The sequence below is a fragment of the Cervus canadensis genome, chromosome 16, assembly GCF_019320065.1.
Source record: "Cervus canadensis isolate Bull #8, Minnesota chromosome 16, ASM1932006v1, whole genome shotgun sequence".
Taxonomy (NCBI): Eukaryota; Metazoa; Chordata; class Mammalia; order Artiodactyla; family Cervidae; genus Cervus; species Cervus canadensis.
The window spans coordinates 24777956-24796842 of NC_057401.1; the positions used below are offsets into that span (position 1 = coordinate 24777956).

General features: G+C 40.6%; 1 protein-coding gene across 1 annotated transcript in view; it reads right to left on the reverse strand.

Moving 5' to 3' along the window:
• Positions 1 to 1693: 1693 nt before the first annotated feature.
• Positions 1694 to 18887, reverse strand: part of ITGA2 (integrin subunit alpha 2) — a 105373-nt gene continuing 88179 nt past the window's right edge. The window contains exons 21-30 of the mRNA XM_043488539.1: positions 17989 to 18081; positions 17115 to 17191; positions 16946 to 17029; positions 13459 to 13561; positions 11797 to 11907; positions 10756 to 10860; positions 8466 to 8579; positions 5371 to 5460; positions 2371 to 2487; positions 1694 to 1936 (exon numbers count right to left, since the gene is read on the reverse strand). Coding sequence (XP_043344474.1) covers positions 1856 to 1936; positions 2371 to 2487; positions 5371 to 5460; positions 8466 to 8579; positions 10756 to 10860; positions 11797 to 11907; positions 13459 to 13561; positions 16946 to 17029; positions 17115 to 17191; positions 17989 to 18081 — 975 coding nt within the window. The 3' untranslated portion in view covers positions 1694 to 1855. The remainder of the gene's footprint in view (positions 1937 to 2370; positions 2488 to 5370; positions 5461 to 8465; positions 8580 to 10755; positions 10861 to 11796; positions 11908 to 13458; positions 13562 to 16945; positions 17030 to 17114; positions 17192 to 17988; positions 18082 to 18887) is intronic.

Genomic DNA, 18887 nt, shown 5'->3' on the forward strand with positions numbered 1-18887 from the left:
AACATGTAGAGAATACCATGTTGTTTTTGCTATAAGCCCCTGACAATTTATTGCTAAGTGTTTCTTTTCCCTTTGTTTCGTCAGACGCAAAATGAATCCCGGCACTGTGCAGACAGCCCTGCGCTAGCATCACAGGCACACACGGGCTCATGCCTGTTTTCCTGACCTCTGTCACATTCTGGGAGGATTGTCTATTTGTGTTATAAGAAACCCAGACAATGGGTTTTTAAAAGTTGAAAGTGTCACTACTGAGCTCCACCCCAGTCTCCCCCATCTTATAATGAGGACGCTGAAGTTTCAGAGGCTGAGTGACTTGTCTGAAGCGTTAAGTATGTATTTTCTGACAGAAAACAGTCCCCACAGCCTTTGCCTCTGCGCTTTTTCTCTCAGGCCCTCCTAGAGGATGAACCTAGAAGCCGACAGAGAAAAGAAGTTACAGCAGGAGGAACGGGTGGTGGTCCGCATGGTGGCCCGTTGACATCATAAGGACCTGGACGCTTGTTAAAATACAGGTCATCAGGCTTCATCCCAATCCGATGACTAAATAAGATCATCAGGAATTGGGGCCTGAGACTCTCTAGTGAGCAAACTCCCAGGTTGAAGTCATTCTTCTGGAAATGTAAGTTCTCCAGAAACAAGCACAGCAGGTGCTTACTAGGTAGCTTCTAAGGTCTCCTTGTAATTTCCTGCAAATTCCTGAGATTGTTTATATTTTACCTTGTTTACCCTGCCTGAAATATCAACAATTAGAAGTTCACTTGGGCTTAATTTTTCTTACATGTTTAGCAATAACTGCAAACAGCTCCCTGAAGTTAAGGGGATTATACAGTAATTCACGCAAGTGCGGGAAGTGGAACGGATGACTTTCTCCTCACACTTGGGGACGAGCCCCTGCCCTGGGAGTGGAGGTTTGGACAAGAGGTCCCAGGAGGGTGGAAAACTCCGGGCTCCTGGAGAGGAAGGTGGGCAGCTGTGGGCTTGCAGAATATGGGGGCACCAGGATGTGGGAGAGGTTCATTGTGGAAGCAGAAAGGATTCCAAAGCAATGACTCAAATTTCAAAAACTCACAAGGTACCAGCCAGGTCAGCCAGTTTTCATCCTAAAGGAGAAAGGAAATGTCTTCCTCCTTCCCAGCGGGGACTCCAGCAGACAAGATTTTACTATAAATGTTATAGATGCTAAACAAAAGTTAGTGCTGTGGCCTCTAAACCCTTTAGGCCCCTAAGCCACCGCCACTTAAGAGACTTCCTCTGCAGGAGGCTCTACCAGTCATCAAGCATGTTTTGACAAGCACATCATCACAAGAAACAGGACTCTGGAAAACAGTTGTGGGCTGACAACAGCAAGTTCTACCTCCTTTATAAACAAAATTATAACTGAAAATGTCCTCTGTGGCAACTTTGGACAAGCAGCAAAAGTTGAAGATCTTGTTTTTTTCCCCAACAGTATCAAAATCCAAGCTAATGATGTATCTACACCTACTACTTCCACTTGTTTAAAAATAGTTGTTTTAAATAATTGGGTTCCCCCACCCCCAAAGGTTATATTTTTCTCTAAGACTTCTCCAGTTTGGAAACATGTCATGCTTCAGATGCAATGTACATGATAATGTAAACTCTGGACCAGCCAGCGTAAAGATCACGTTTTCCTCCATATAATATAAGTCTTTTACCCTTTGTACCCCTGCCCTCCCGATCCCCTCACAATTTCTTTCCAAACTGACCTGCAGTTCTCATTATTACATTATTTAAGTTACCCTGGGATTTAAAAAAAAAAAAAAAATCCATTCATGTGACTAGTAACCCCTGGCTGTACTGCTGCCCCTTCCCACTACGGTGGGAGCTGCTGGGTGATTCAGCTGTTGAGTTCTGTTGTCTCATCAGTTTCATCTGGATTTTTGGTCATTTTTTCATATTTTCTTTTGAAGAATCCAAGCTGTAAGATGATGTGAAAATGTTACCACTTGTGGTTTATTTTGTATGAGACCCAGACCCACCACCCGCCCCCAGAGGCGGGGCACTCCAGGGAGGTGGCTGTGCAGAATATTGACCTGGCATCAGCCCTTCGAGGAGGAGATTGATACCCAGAGATGAATGAATTGCATAAAGTTAAAAATTCTCAGGGTCTGCTTATTTGCAGCTGAACAAAACATTCAGGGTCAGCACGAAAGAAGGTTGGGGTAAAGGGGTCACGACCACTGGAGATAAAATCCTTACTGATTGTTTTCAAAAACTTGAGTGAGAATATGCAAACAAACGTGCATTTCCTTTTTTCTTACAACATAAAACTTAGGGCAGCTCTGTGATAAGAAAATTGGAAGACAGAGGTCTTTAGGACCCTCATATTTTAAAATACGAAACAGTTCTTACCTTCCATAAAATTGCAACCAGAGCCAATAGCAAAAGGATTCCAGCGATTACACTTCCTACTATCACTCCAATTGGTACTTCAACTTTCTCATGGGGTTTCATTATCGTAAGGGGAACCTGTAAGTATATATACAAAACAATTGTGTTAATTTTAGACTGGGAAAAAAAGTGAGATGGTCTAGTTAAATCCTCTAATCTTAAAAGTGATGGTCTAGAAAGGGGATGTGATTTCCTCATGATCGCAATCCTCAGTTAAACATTGTGAAGTAGAATCTCCAGAGAAAATGAGCTTGCAAATACAGGCAAAGCACGCAAGTCTTCCCCTTTTCTTCCTTTAATTGCATCAGTACTTAGCAGGTAAGTCATCTCTGACAATCTCAGATGCTTTAATCATTTATGAAATAGGAACTTCAGTTTCTGACATCCATTCAAGTGAAAGCATTTGGAGCCCAGTCTTGGGGAGGGGAGTCAACAAATTAACCACCCAAATCCCTTGTGATTAAACAACAATTTTGTATTGGGTTCCTAAAATGTTGATTTCACTTACTCTCACTCAAGATTATTTGATAATGAGTTGTTAACAAGTAGAAGTAATATCTCAAGACTCAAGCTGGCATTTTCAATGACAAATTGCCCTTGAGGCTACACGTGATTCTTAATGTCCATTTTCTGTCAGTCTTTGTGACTTTGGGCTTCCCTGGTGGCTCAGTGGTAAAGAATCCACCTGCCAATCCCTGGGTTGGGAAGATCCCCTGGAGAAGAAAATGGCAACCCACTTTAGTATTCTTGCCTGGAGAATCCCATGAACAGAGAAGCCTGGTGGGCTACAGTCCATGGAGTTGCAAAGAGTCGGATGTGACTTAGCCACTAAACCACAACATCAGCATGGCTGCTGTAAGTTCTAACAGTAATGCTGTATTTTTTTTTTTTTTTAATTGAAGAAAGATCACAACCATTTCCTCCACAAAGAATATTCTTAAAAGAGTTACATTTTGGAACCAAATGAGAGGAGAAAACCTAACTTACTTACTTGAATTTAACACTGAATTACAATGAGAGATAAGCTGCGTTTCACCAAAGAATTTATGAGTTGGGCTAAATTTTAGTCTGGTCTTTTGGTGACTATAGTTCTTCTAATTTGGATTTTGAAGAACTAAAATAAAGCTTCATAAATTTAGGAATAAAATAACTAAATTCATATAGTTCACTGTGTAGTGGTCATTATATCCCTACTTCTGTCTATTTTAGAACGTCCTAATCCAGGCTCCATGGATCTTTAGGGAACCATGAGTACAAGATTTTTGTATCAGATTTTTAAGCAGGCTTAGAATTCAAATAAATCTAAGAATCATTCATCTACCTATAGGGATAGGTCAGTTTATTCTTTGGATTCCAAAAACTTTAAAAATTATCTAAAATAGTATTTGAATTAAAAAAAACTTTTTTTATAGACACAAGTAGTAGTCAGCCTCTATTATCAGTATTGAGCAGAGAAAACCATGAAAAGAAAAATCTCCCAAAAGGTTCATTGACGTTAATTTGAATTTTTCATTAACACATTTATTTAGTGCAGCTTTCTTAAAGATTTCAGCAGAGGTCCAGGTATTGTCTGAATACTGCATTTTTCTGAAATGAACTTTTAACATATGTAGAGTATTTCCTTCTCCCAACCCCTCAGGCTAAGTTCATAGCACTCTGATTTTGAATCCCACATTTCCTTTGGCTCCATTTCTGGCTTTCCACATTCCAGCCTCTGAAGATAGGGTGTGGGCCTTCGCTGACAGCCCTAGACTAGAAGCAGAAAAGCATGCTGTGCGGAATCATTTTTGTTGGGACAGCAGTGGAACAGCAGTGCTGTGAGCGCTACACGCAGGCACTGAGAGTCCAGGGTTCGCAAGGTCACTGGCATTTTAGCCAAGTCCATAGGCTGCAGCAGTGGACTTGAGGCCAGCTGCCCAGCTGGCCTTGGGGGCAGAGTCTTGAACTGGCTTCCAATTCCTAACAAAAGCATTGGGAGGAAAATGCCCAGGTCTCTGCCAGCAGATTAACTGAGCATGGAAATCCTGCTATATCTAAACACAGCGTATTCTGAGCAGAGTTCCAGTGCAAAGGAAGGCTGTCCCATGCCAGCTCACTCTTGGAACAGTGAGCCTTTGTTTTCTGTGAACATGTGTTTCTTTGCCAAACCTTTTTTTTTTTTTTAAATCAAGAGAAGCATTTATCGTTTTCTAGACTGAAGATCTAATGAATGGATGTGTCATACAGTGTCAGTATCATTTGTAAGGAGTACTACTTTAAAAAAAAACAGCCTTCTAATAAATGCCTTATTTATTAAGCATACTTCAGCACTTAAAATACTCTGAAATACTATGTATGATTCAAATGAGCATGACTTAGACTTCATGGCCTAGGATGTAGATTACTTAGTGTAAGCATGAGCAGAAAGGAGGAGCTGAGGTGCTGGTTGGGGCTGAAGCAGTGAGAAGGGAGCCACAGCCAGATGGAACCCCTTGCATCCTGCCTTCTCTGGGATCATCATGTCTGATCCAACTTTGCCAACGTGGGGACATGGAGTAGGACAAGTACATGACTGGGCTTTTTTGAGTAGCAAACACCCTTGTCAAAAGCTCAACATGCCCCCTGCACACAGCACTGGCAGAGGGGTGGGCAAACCATCTGAGCCACCCCTCCAGCCCGACCCCTGGATACACCCCGCTACCCTCACCCCATATAAGAAAAAACAGCTCCCCTCTCAGGGTGCGAGCAAGCAAGGGAATCTGTTAACTCATTCTTGCTCCCCACCTGCTACAGCAGGGGCCCTAATAAATCCTTGCCTTTCAAGAAAAAAAAAAAACTCAACATGATAAACATTAGACTTTGAGAGTTTCACTAAGATAGTTCTATATACAGGTAGGTGAGAAGAATGACTGTTCTATGAACTGTCAGAAATGGAATGCCTGTCAGACTCCACGACCCACAGGGAGGGACGTGAGCACTCACCGTGACCGTGTTTTCTTCGATCACGTATATCTGAGGGTTGTACGTGTCAATTTCTGCAGCTGCTGTCAACTGTACTGTCTGGAAAGTTGACTGGAACATAAGAATAAAGAGTATATTTTTATCCTAGCAGAAGTTAATGCAAAAAACAACATGTCCATTATTTATTTCCTTGTGGAAAGTGACTAGAGCAAATGCCAACTCTGAAGACTCAAACATCTTTGTGTGCTTAAATCACTGCTATGACAGGACCCCACGCGGGAACTTCAGCCCTGTGGGTGGCTGGGCCCTGCAGTGGCAAATTAAACTGAGTCTTGGCGGGTGGGGTCTAGATATCAGCTTGTTAAAACTCTCCAGACGACTCTTAACTTGAAAACAGGGATGAAAAACAAAGGTTTAGAACTGAAGTTTTTAACTGAGAAAGATCATAGTTTAGGCTTTTAAAAACTTAAGTTTGTGACATGAGAGAAAATTGAAAACTTTGTACTTGCCTAAGTCACAAAATGAAATAGAAAATCAGATTCAAAAAGAAGAGAGTTTTTCCTCTGGGTACACATGTATAAAATAATACTGTTTGAGGACCACACGTCAGTGGCCGACACCTTAAACCTTATGTCAGCACTATATAACAGTGATAACTTCAGATTTCTTAAGTATTTCTACAAAAATATTGGATTTGGGGCAGGCATTTGGAAGGACATACATTTTATGCTGATGTTATTACTAACCTCCAAAAATGAAATAGTTTTACATGTGTTCCTGAATGCACTTACAGAAAAAGCTATGCACTACTGCTGAATTGTTTTCTCTATAATCAAATATTGGGACTGATGCTTATTTTGAGACGAAATAGAATGCCTGGATTTGAGAACTGCCTTCCCATGCTCTGGCTACTAGGATTGAGTTTTTCTGGTTACCAGGGCACATGATTCAATATACTTCATGAGGTAATTTGCTAAACTATATCTGGGAGCCAGAAGAAGAGAATGCATATCCAAAAAGTGAGCAATTTATTTCTTTTCCACTGGCTCAGTCTCTGATTAGTCTTCTTAATTTTCTCAAGATGGAAGACTGCAGCAGAAGTTAACTCTGATCACTGGTCCCTCAAACATACATTATTTGGGGAACATTAAGAGTACTGACAATGGTTTAAATTAGAAAAGCAGTAACAGTTCAGTGAATGCTCACTTCATAGTCCCTGTGGAGTACAGGTGAAAGCATTTCCTTACAGCATCGATAGATATATCTGCCCTCCCAAGTCTGGCCGTTTGCACAGGCGCACGGTCCCCTGCACGGCTGACGAGTGGAGGTGGGCGAGCCATGCATACTCAGGAGCGGGAAGTCACACCTGCTAACATTCAGCCTTTTCCTTACAAAGAGCAGCCAGCATGCCATTGATTTGGAGGTCTGAGCAATCGCTTTGTGATGAAATTACTTTGAAATGTTGACTTACACTGCCTCAGAAAAAGGGCAAAAAGTGCTATATTAATGGGCTCTAATACAGGAAATAGGATTCCTATTTCAGACTGGGTCTCCTAGGTAGTCTGAACATCCACTTGGCTGTTGAAATAGCCGAAAACAAGGTGGGGAGAAACATTTGACCTTTCATGGAGGAGGAAGATGTATAAGCCTTGATATACAGTAATTCCTATGAGTGTTTTTCAGGATAAATAATAACACTGCTTCAAATTTTTGCTCCCAGAAATGAAACTGCTGCTTCTGAAAACCTTGGGAAGGTACTTTAAAAAGTCTTACAGTTAAAATGATGTAGCTTTAAACAAACTTGAGAAAAACCAAATGCATTTTACAGAGTTGGAGCGATTGCCTTTTGATTTGCAACGGTTTTCCTTCCCAGCTGGCAAAGATTACTATGAAAACATTTGTTCCTCAAATCCAAGGAGCCAAGATCCAATGGGTAAAGCTCAGCGGCAATCTGCAGCAGCTGGGATGGTGGCATAACTGCTTGCTTTGCTTCTTACTGTGTTCAGAAGCGTCCTGAAGGCTGGAAAGCAACTAACGAGAAAACCAACCAAAAGCAAGCAAACAAGCAGAAAACCCAACTCCTCACTCCTCCACTTCTCTAGCAAAATTTCCCCTGCCTTTCACAGCTCTTCTGTTATTTCTTTATCCAAGAATATTGCTTATATTTTTGTTCCAGGGACAAGTTTGGAGGGAGCTAATTCTCCAATGTTACATGAAACTCCTCAGCAGGGAATGGGGTCTGTTGGAGACATCACGAAGTGGTTAGAAAATAGGGAATAGGATACAGTTGGTAAGCACCTTAAGGACTGATTTATTCATTTTAAAATCACCTAGAGCTACAAGGCTCCCTGGAGATTTTAGACTAATTTTTATTTTGCCTTAGAGCCAGTGTTAGTAAAATGAACAACTCGCTGCTTATGTAGTCAGATTTAAAGAGCTTGGTCCATCCTTCCAGTTTCTGAGCCAGATTGAAATTCTGGCTTCCGAAATCTCTATTGGAAGCAGATATCACTACTGCCAAGTCACACTTGCTGATGGAATAACACCCTGACATTGTTCTGGCACTTTCTTTGAACTTTTCATGAGATTGAAATGACTTTTTAAAAAAATTGTAAGCACACTGGAGATTTCATGAGACAAGGGGTAAGAACAGGAGAGCAGAGTGTTTATCTGGCTCGAGGAAGACAGATCCTTAGGTCGGTCCAGGTGGTCTGAGATTAATCAGCAGCCATCTGGGGGTGTCAGGAATGAGGCTGGGATGTGCAGGCTTTGATTTGGGTGTGGCAGAGGAGACCAGATGGTCAGGGAAGAGCATGAGGAGGCAGACAGAGAAGGTGGCCCCTCGCACCCCAAACAGCAGAGGGGATCCTGACACCACTCCAGGGATTCTGCTGTGGTAGGTTGGCCTGTCTAAGAAGCAGACGCTTTACAAGCTCCTCAGGGGATTCAGAGGCACAGCCAGGTTGGGCAAGCCTTGGAAAGGGATGGAAGCATATTGCCTTCCAAGGTAAGGTTGCTTTGGGCCACCGGCTAATTTTGTCAAGAGGTGTGAACTTACAATGAAGCTTTACGTTTCCTTGCTATCCATAAACCCAATAAATAAAGCTGATACTTACTGCTGCAAACGTCCCATTCCAAATCCTGGTGGACACATTAAGGAAGTATTCTCCTTTCACCTGAAGGTCTCTCAGCCAGCATGTGATGTTACTACATGAAGCAGTTCTACAGTTCTTTCAGGTTGGAGTCAATGATAAAAGAAGAGAAGTTAGTATGAGCTTAAAAAAAAGAAATGCTAAAATTTTACAAAGACAGATAAAACCCAGGGAAGGATCTAGGGAAATTGGCAGTCTCGTTAACTATGAGTAATTATTATATAACCCTTCTAGAGATTCTGGCACTTTGCCTCAAAATGTAAGAAGTACATATCCTTTGCCCCGCCATTTCCCATCTGTATAGAGGGCCTCAGGAAATAATCATAAATGAGTGCAGAAAAATACAGCAAGCCTATTTATTGCACTACTATAGATGAGAGAGAAACAAAAGAAATAATTCATGTTTATCAACAGTGTACTAGTTTATTACTGAATATATATACACAAAGGGCTTCCCTGGTGGCTTAGATGGTAAAGAATCTGCCTGCAATGTGGGAGACCTGGGTTTGATCCCTGGGTCGGGAAGATCCCCTAGAGGGGAAAATGGCAGCCCACTCCAGAATTCTTGCCTGGAGAATCCCTATGGATAGAAGAGCCTGGTGTGCAACAGGCCATGGGGTCACAAAGAGTCAGACAACTACTGAGTGACTAACACTTTCACTTTTTCGTGTATATACACAAAATTCAGTTCAGTTTCGTTAGTAACCTCATGATAAAGATGCATTCCTTGAGTTTTAAAGAGTCAATGGTTACCAAGGAAGGGTTAGTGGGGAGAGAGGGATGACAGGTGTAGCTCAAAGGAGTTTCTGGGCAGTGAACTACTCTATGCCATAATTGTGCATCCATGTCATTATACATTTGTCCAGACTCATAGACTATACATCAAGAGTACACCTAATGTAAACCATGGACTTTGGGTAATTATGATGTGTCAATAGGGGGGATTTGATACTGTGGGAGGCTGTGGGTGTGTGGGGGCAAGGGTATATGGGAAATTTCTGTAATTTAAACTCATTTTGCTGTGAACCTAAAACTACTGTAAAAATAAAGCCTGTTAAAAGATGATATATTGGCCAATGAAAAAAGGTAGCTTGGTCCATTTATGTAACAGTATACATGTGCCTATTTGTAGGTTAATGATTAGAAAGAAGAATGTTCAGTAAATGTTACGTGGTCAGCTGTTAGATTTCTAGAGAACTTCAGTTTCTTTGTAGTTTTTTGTGTTCCGTTTGCTTTATATTGGAAGTTGCCATTTTTACAAAATCAAACATTTTCACAAAAATATGGAAACTTCTAAGAGACATCATATTTTGGCATACACTGAGGTGAGTTCCTCTTGGGCATTTTTACATACCTCTGTTCAAATTTAGACCACATTTACACTGTAATTACACTATAGTTACTTAAGAAACTGTTTCATTTCCCTAGTTTCCTGTTTTCCCATCCTTTATGAAATAAAACAATTGCAATGACAGGAAAACAGGAGAATTTCCACGTTGTTCATAGAGGAGAACTGACGTTAATCTTGTACATGTGTGCTAAGTCACTTAAGTCATGTTCAACTATGTGTGATTCTATGGACTGCAGCCCACGGGCTCCTCTGTCCATAGGATTCTCCAGGTAAGAATATTGGAGTGGGCTGTCATTTCCCTCTCCAGAGGATCTTCCCAATCCAGGGATCAAACCCACGTCTGCTGTTTGACAGGCAGATTCTTTACCCTTGAACCCCCTGGGAAGCCTTGATCTTACTGTTTGCTAAATGTTTATGTATTTGAATACTTAATAATGTGCCAAGCACCATGCTAGACACTAGACAAGCCTCTTTCCCAAAGAAAGTGGCATATAGCTGCGCAGCAGGATATAATAAAATATGGAAAGCAGAGAAGGGTTGCCAGAGTCAAATTTAACAGCTCAATAAAGACATGAGTGATTCTGTGGAAAAGGTGAGAGAGGCTTTACCTCGCATACATGCCCAGCTCTGCCCAGCTCTTTGCAGGGTTTCCAACATACACAACACAAAACTCATTTGACATGGGGTCCTTTTGATTTCATGAAATTATAATAATGGCATAAGTGATAATGCCAATAGCCTGGTTTTGAGTGTATATTTTCTCGATTCACACAGACCATCGAAGGCAAAACAGGAAAGTTCTCCCACGTGTGTGGTGGCAGGAAAAAAGAAGTGCCTCAATTTCCAGGGAAAACAAACAGTGAATCACCCAAGGAACTTTTCACCCCATGAACCTGTCCTTACCAATTCTTTTATATGCCGGAAATTTTCACTCTTGAAAGATGCAGAAGAAGACATCTGTCCTATTTTCAGTGGATTTATTTCGGCTTTGCAACTGATGTCACCAGCCTACAAAGAAGGACATCAAATTGGTCTTCGGAAGCAAGATGGTTTATGATGTTTTCAACTTGTTAGGAAATCCTGTTGTCCCGTGTTGGGGCAGGGGAGGGCTCCCAGGATCCCCTTCATTGTGCTGACCTGGCCACAATTCTGTACATCACTACTGTAATTCTGAAGGATTCAAATCCTTCTGATGTGACTGGACGGCATGGTACCGGTTCTTAACAGTCCACGTGTGATGAAAGAAATGTGCAATAACAACTGACTACGAGTGATTTCACTTGGGTTCTTTCCTGTGGAACAGTTTAGGCTTTTGCTTCCCTGTAGTCACCCATGAACACCACAAAAGTAATGCTTCTGTAGCATTAGCTAAGTGCCAACCACGGGGCTTGGCTAGAGTATATCGGAACTACCTGGACGGCTTTTAAAGGAAAACACCAGTGCTAGAGCCTTAGCCCTGGAGATTCTGATATAATTGCCTGGGGTAGGCCTCGGCATCACACAGATTTGAGAAACGACCCAGGTGATTAAATGAGCACCTGGGGTGGACAACTCCTGGACAAAAGCCCAGGCTGAGAGCTTGAAACCAAGTTACTGACTGCAGCTGTGTGGCCCAATTACTCTCCCATCATGGGTTCAACCTCTCACTTCCCGGCCAGCTAACTTCTCTATAAACAGGGCTCTGACAAAGTCAGATCTTCACCTGATCAGAACAAGGTGCAAATAATAATGTCTGCTATCTGTAAATCCCTAGACTCAGACATTTCTGACGACAATATCCTGCTTCTCATATGAAATTAACGGCTAGTTAACTGGCACCCAGGGTTCAGAGGGATTATCTTTTCGGCTCCTCATCTATAAGATGGCAGCCATGATCACCCCCACCTCACGGCGAGCTTCTGCATGGAAGGTGTGCATTTTTATAGGCAGTTTGGCCGCCCTTACCCGGTCTGTGTGCACCCCGGTCACGTACATCAGCGGGTTCTCGCCTTTGGTGTATTGAGGGATGCGGATGATTACAGACGCCATGCTTACTGGAACACTTCCCGTCGTCACCTGTGTAGTAAGAACACATTCTGACTGCTGCTCCATCAGACACACATTGCAAGGAAAGTGATCAATAACCTCAGGGTTGATGATGGGCAACTATTAAGTAGTTAGATTGAGTCCCTATGGAAGTGAGTCACTACTTTATGGACTCTTTGGAGTCCTTGTGTTTTATCTTTCATTAAAATCTCAACATCTATGATTTGTACTGGTACACAATTTGTGACTTAGGGGATGGTTAAAAACACCTGCCATCTGTGGGTTTGGCCTGTCAGGGCATGAAGTCCCACTCTGCCCCTGATAGCAGTGGGGTTTAGGCAAGATACTTGACCTCTTCACGCTTCAGTTTCCTCATTTGTAAAATAAAGATAGTCAGCAACTCAGAAGTCATGCACAGGCATAGCCTCTGTTCTCACTGGTGGGAAGTCTGTCCTAATTGTTCACGGCTCATGCCCTATTGGGGTTACACATTTTATTTTTATTTTTTTTGGGGGGGTTACACATTTTAAAGGATGCTCATAGGAATAATAATCCTACCAATCTAATAACTGATCTGGGAATTAAATGGGTTAACATATATAAAGCATTTCATACAAAGGCTGATACTTATTATATGTCTTTGAATATTATTTTATTGTTACTACTAATTGACTAAATGTTTCATTAAAGAAGTAACTGCCAAATACCATGCACATTTTATAAATTCCATAAATTATCACAAATCAAGATTATCAAGATTATCACAAATCAAGATTCCTTTAAGGACTTTTTAAAGAATACAAATTATCACCAAATTATAGAGTTGTAACCACTTGACAGATTAGTAGAATATGTACAAAAATAAAATGACAGGCTGGTGGATGGATTCTTTCCTTTTTATTTAACAAAGTTTATGTAATGTCATTATAAAATATTCTCTCACAAATTCATTTCTCTTTATATAACTGGAAACAAACTTTAATAATTACCAACTAATAGCCAATAGAAATTGATTTAAAAATATTTTTTTGTATACTACTTAGCATGACTATACAAAGTAAATATTTGTATACGAATAATGAGCTTTAAGTTACTCAAACAGAAGTTTGAACCTGTTTAAACCAAACAGAAGTGGTTTCCCAGCATAAATTGGCATCATATTCCAGAGACTGCTTTCCATAGTAGTAGCTTTATATTAATACTCTGTTGATTAATATTCAACATTTGCTTTCAAAATACACCAATTATCTCTACCCTGGATACAAAACTTTGTATCAATACAAAACCTGGCTGTTTACTTATGGATGGCCCATCTTTGTGGTGGCATCTGGCCCAGAAGCATCCGCATCACCTGGGAACTTGTTAGACCTGCATAGTGTTAGGTCCACCCCAGACCTTTTCAATTAGAACTTCTGAAGATGGAGCCCAGTGGTAGGTGTTTGACAAGACTCAGGTGATCCTAATGTGTGCTCAGATTTGAGAACCACTGGCATATTTCACTTTGTTTTATTTTCTTCTCTTCCTGCCCTCATTTTGCCCCCCTTTCTCTTGATTTCCCATTCTCATAACAGGTGTACCAACCTTAATGGAGAAGATGAACTTTGGACCAATATCTTCAAAACTGTGCACAATAGAAGAAACATTCCCATCCAAGGAGACTTCATAAAAATTTATGTTGGTAGATCTGTTGGATGATATGTGTAAAGCTGAATATTTTAGTTATGCTATTGCTCTTGAAGTTTAATATTTCTTTTACTTATGTATCTTTTAGTTTATATTACAAGTGAAAGAATTCACATTTAGGTACAAGGAAAAGAAATATTTGTTATGGACTTAAGGTCCAGTATACATATCTAAGGCTAAAACAAGTTCCTTTCAAAACATATCCCTTCATGATCTGCTAAGATTCTTTGTGTAATGTCAGTTGTATATATAGATATATATATCAGTTGTAAGTTTCTAAAATAAGTACAAATGTATTACTGTAGAACTTATAGTGAAACTCTTTGCAAGATTGCTATTATATATTGACTGCTGAGTTAATACAGTGGACACCTGGTCCTTATTGATTGGATGAACAGATTTATAAGGCAGAGGATTTTCCACTTGGTATGATGGCTGAAATATTATACAATATTAAGATATCAGGCATTAGCTCCTGCATTACTCATCACTGGACGCCTGTGAAACAGGGTATACATTTTGTTTATTATTCCTTCAGTATTCTTGCCTGGCAAATCCCATGGACAGAGGAGCCTGGCAGGCTACAGTCCATGGGGTTGCAAACAGTCGGACACAACTTAATGACTAAACAATGATAACGATCCTTAGTTCCAAGCCAACTCTGATGCTTTGGTCTAACTCGGGGTAGGTCCATCTGTCTCCACCACCGACCACAGAAACCACTTCTAAGATGGCTGGCTGACTCAGGAGTTTTGTTATTAGATTAGACCTAGAGGTAATGGCCTAACTGAATGTCTTTCCTTGGGGCTGCTGAGTAGGGTTTGCAAGTGAAAGAATGACCAGGCCTGAGGGAACCCGCACAGGACCACCCAGACTGAAATGTAACTGAATACCATTCCCTCTCTTCACTCATTTCTGGGAATCTGAGGCTGAATTCAAACCAGGGCGGCTTCCTTGGGGGATAGAGGGCAGATAGCAGGGGCAGGACTCTGAGAAGCAATATTTATTGCCATCAGACAGTTTATCCTAATTATAATATGTTGATTCTATTTCCTAAAAAAAAATTGGACTGGATGTTTTCTTTTTTTTTCTTTTGGATATTTTCAAGATAGAGTACTTTGGTTTCTTTACTGAAAATCTTGCATTTTTCTCTTTTATGCCTTAGAATTTTTCCCCAAATTCTCAAAAGGAAAATATGTCAAAGGGACTTAAATAAATGTAGTATTTGTCAAGGTTATGTCTATGAGAGGAAATAATGATTTGTCGGCCTTACATGGAAAATGGGAAAACTGACTGGGATTTAAAACAGAAAGCCTGACTCCAATAAAAATTAATTAAAAAAATAAAATAGAAAGGCTGGCTGTATGTGCCTTTCAGATCTTTGTGTGAGCCCCTATGTATGGCCAGTTTTTAAATTGATTAATATGCTCTGTTTCTGCATATTTAAAGAGATCCAACATTTTTTCATTTGTTCCTTAAGGGTTCCATCAGTTACTTAAATATTGATCAATATATTTATATTAGCAGTTAGCTATAGTGGGGCAGATCCTGTTTTAGAAATAAATTTTACTGTCATCTATTTCCACCCATCATGTTTGCATAATATAATTACACACTTATATAGTATCAAAATGGTACCTAAGGGGTATACTCAATAATTGGGATTGGGTAGGACTTTTTTGTTTTCTTCAAAAAGTAAATAAACTCTGTGTGTGTGTGTGTGTGAGGCATATATCCTAGTAGATAGACAGACCCTGTATCTGGAAAATATTCTGGAACAGCCAAATTAATCATTACAAAATGACCAGAGGAGATCGGAGGGATAATTTCTCTTCATTGTGCATTTTTCCATGATGTTTGGGTTTTCTATCCGTGCACATTTAACATCTTTCTTTTTAAAGAGATATTAAGACAAATTATTTGGATGGTAGGTTTATGAGCCACTTTAGCTTTATTCTCGATAATTCTCGTATTTTTTTAACTGCATGATATACTTTAAACATCAGAATGTCTGAGAATCCAATTTACCATCACAAAAATACATAGCTAAGATTTAGTAAATATGAGGTCCTACTTCAATATTACATTTATTTCATCTTAAAATAACTGAAAACATTGGCCATGGTGGGAGAATGGAATGATGAAAAGGCTCTATTAACAAAAAGCATTTAGGATGAGAAAGTAGCATTATAGGTAGGAAGGAAAACATTTGGGTAATGTGGTGCTAGCAATCTCTTAGGCTGCAGCTGTTTTCAATTACTTATTTTAGCAGCTGAGGGCCCTTTGAAATCTGCAGTTACTGAATAATTTTTCAGGGATGGATGACTTGAGAGACAGTTTCTGCTTTTGCCGTTTGCAACTCACTTGATACAGAAGCATTCTTTTCATCTTTGCTCATGTGTCTTGAGCTCTAGACATAATGACATATTTTCCTTTTTGTTTTTGCTCAGGGATCTGTTGGATGATCCACATATTCCATGCTTTTAGGGGCTGGAGTGATGTTAGAGAAAGCTGCAGTCACTGGATACTTGGTAGCCTGGCTCCCCGGGGATACGCTGCTGTGTGTTTTCCAGGGGTCATTGATCTGTGCTGCAAAGTTGCCATGGTGTTTCAGCAGCTAGAGAACTCTGGTTCCCAGGCTGGGAGGTGGGCCGCACCTGGGACTTCTCTACCTGCATGGCTGTGCCGCAATACGTCTGTGCCCGTGAACCCGCCTCACTAAGTGGGAATGAAGGTGATATCAGCACCTGTGGTGTCTACAAGTGACTCACCTCGCAAGACACCAGTCTCTCTGAACAATTCAAGATAATAGGTATCAGTGGCACTGTTCTGGCTGGTGCACTCAGGTCTACTTGCTTTGGACAGACAAGAAAGTGGAATAACTCATTTCTTTCTGGATGACCTCTTTTGAAAAATGCCTCATCTCATCCTGGTTGGAAGAAACCCCTAATCCACTAGGCCAGGAATTTTCTGTGACTAGATTCAATATTTGTGTCCAGGGCTTTGATGTCCAGGAGTGGGGCTACCACTTGAGATCTCATGTGGGCAGCAGGGCACCGGTGTGGGGAAGGAAGTGGTGGCAACTCCTCGGGGCCCTGCCAACTCTGCTTTGACAGCTCGTCCTAGGGCCTGCAGGGGGGTTCTCCTTGGCAGGTGACAGACGATTATCCCTTTGTCTTTCTGGTATTGCTTAGTCAGTAAACCTAAAGAGTCCCTCAAGAGTCCTCTAGGGACCAGTTTCCCCCCGGATTTCTGTTTTAGTTGACAAGGAGGAAATATTTTAATTCAAATTCTCCAGTAAAGAATGAGCACATAGAGGACTTCTTTAGTCACGAACCAAATGTGTTGTGAGCTGTGATCATAGGCTCCCCACTGTTTCACCTACCTTGTTATGTGAATTTCAGCATCATACAGCAGAGAGAGTTTTAAGTTGACTGAATTATCTGCCATGTTTTCTTCCTGGCTTTCGCTATTGAAAGGAATATTAGCAAATTACTGAAAAGAAATATTAGAAAAGCCCCTTTTCATCAATTCATGACTTCATCATGTTTTACCTTAAGGCTCGGAAACTGATAGATGCCTGATTCTGAAGGTTTTGAAGATTGAAGTCGAAGTTAATAGTGAAAGTCACCTATACACAAAATGAAAACTCATCAATCTATGATGCTTTGTACTCAGGGACCAACATGAAAAAAAAGTGTCCCATAAAAGTAAACTGACTCCCATGTGATTCTGAATTTTATGAAACTTAAGTTTTCTAATTTGTAGAATATCTATGTATTTTTCCACCTTGCCGCACCTTCAGAACTGAATTTACTTAACAAATACATACATCAGGTCTCCCTAATGACTCAGTCAGTAAAGAATCTGCCTGCAAAGAAGGAGACCCAGCTTTGATCCCTGGGTTAGGAAGATCCCCTGAAGAAGGAAATGGCAACCCACTCCAGTGTTCTTGCTTGGGAAATCCCATGGACAGAGGAGCCTGGCGGACTAGAGTCCATGGGGTCACAAAGGAGTTGGACGCGACTTAGCAACTAAACCACCACCACCACCATACATACCACAGGCACTAATACGTGTCTGAATTTGAAGGTTTTGTGCTGATGTAAAATTTGCTTACCACCAGAGGTTAACAAATGATATCCGTGACTATGTGTAAAGCACTTTGATTGGTGTTGGTCAATGTGTTCAGAAAAAACTTTCTATGTTGTATGTGTCTTTGGAAATGAATTGCACGGGGGGAAATCCCACTTTTATTAATAACTTAAAGCATGCAGATATTTAAAAACTTCCTTTAAATATACAGCCAATTATTTTGTGGTGCCTCTCAAATGATGACACTTAATAAAGAAAGATGGTTCACTGGTGAATTAACACCAATGATGAGAAGGGGCCAGCATGGATTTGGGGATGAAATGGAAGTTGTACCTGTTGTTTGCTCTTTAAAGCAGGGTAGCCCACATTGCAGGTAACAGACTTCTGAGATGAAGCAATCTGGCAGGTCACTTCTGTCCCATCAACCTGAATGAGACCAGAGAAGCAATGATCAATTTTTTTCAATGTCTGTATGTGCGCTTATGCACATATGTGCCAAAAGAAATATAAACCACCTAGACATTTTAGCAGTAAGGTTGTGTTCACACCAAGACTTGAAAATCTATGTATTGTCCAGATGGCTAACATCTACTTTTATCGCTAGACAGGTCACCCAACAAAACAAATAAGTCAGATACTGAAATTTCCCCCAGAAATAAATCATATGTCATATTTCAGAAGCACAAAATAAATTTAATCCACCATTTAGAAATGCTGTCTTTAATACATACCTTTCTCTCAATATATTTGAAAGTTGTAGTTCCAAGAGAAAAGCAAATAAAATATAGCTTTTGTTTATATTTTAAATAACTTAAAAGAATCATCTTTAGATTTCCTCAGGATTCTTCTCTTTAAAATAAGAAGCTGTCATTTGGCACGAGAAATTGAAACACTAAAGTCAGAATTGGTGTAGAACACTAAATCTATTAAGTTCACAATGACTTGAAACTGGATGAAACCATTTTTAAAATCCTTTCATCAAGTAGTGAATTTGGAAAACCTCAGCTTTTCCCTTCTCTCCTTTTCACTGCTTGGTGGCAGAGGGACCGGGGGGCATTCATGGTCAAGTGTGTTCCTGGTAGAGCGATCAAGTCAACATGATTAACTGACCTCACTGGAATGCATTATCTTGGCAGCAGCAAGACCTGTGGTTACAAAGTTTGGGCTGAGCTGTGGGACTCTAATTTCTGAGAGCAAGTGCAACTCCCAGCATCTGTGCAGCTCCACGGCAG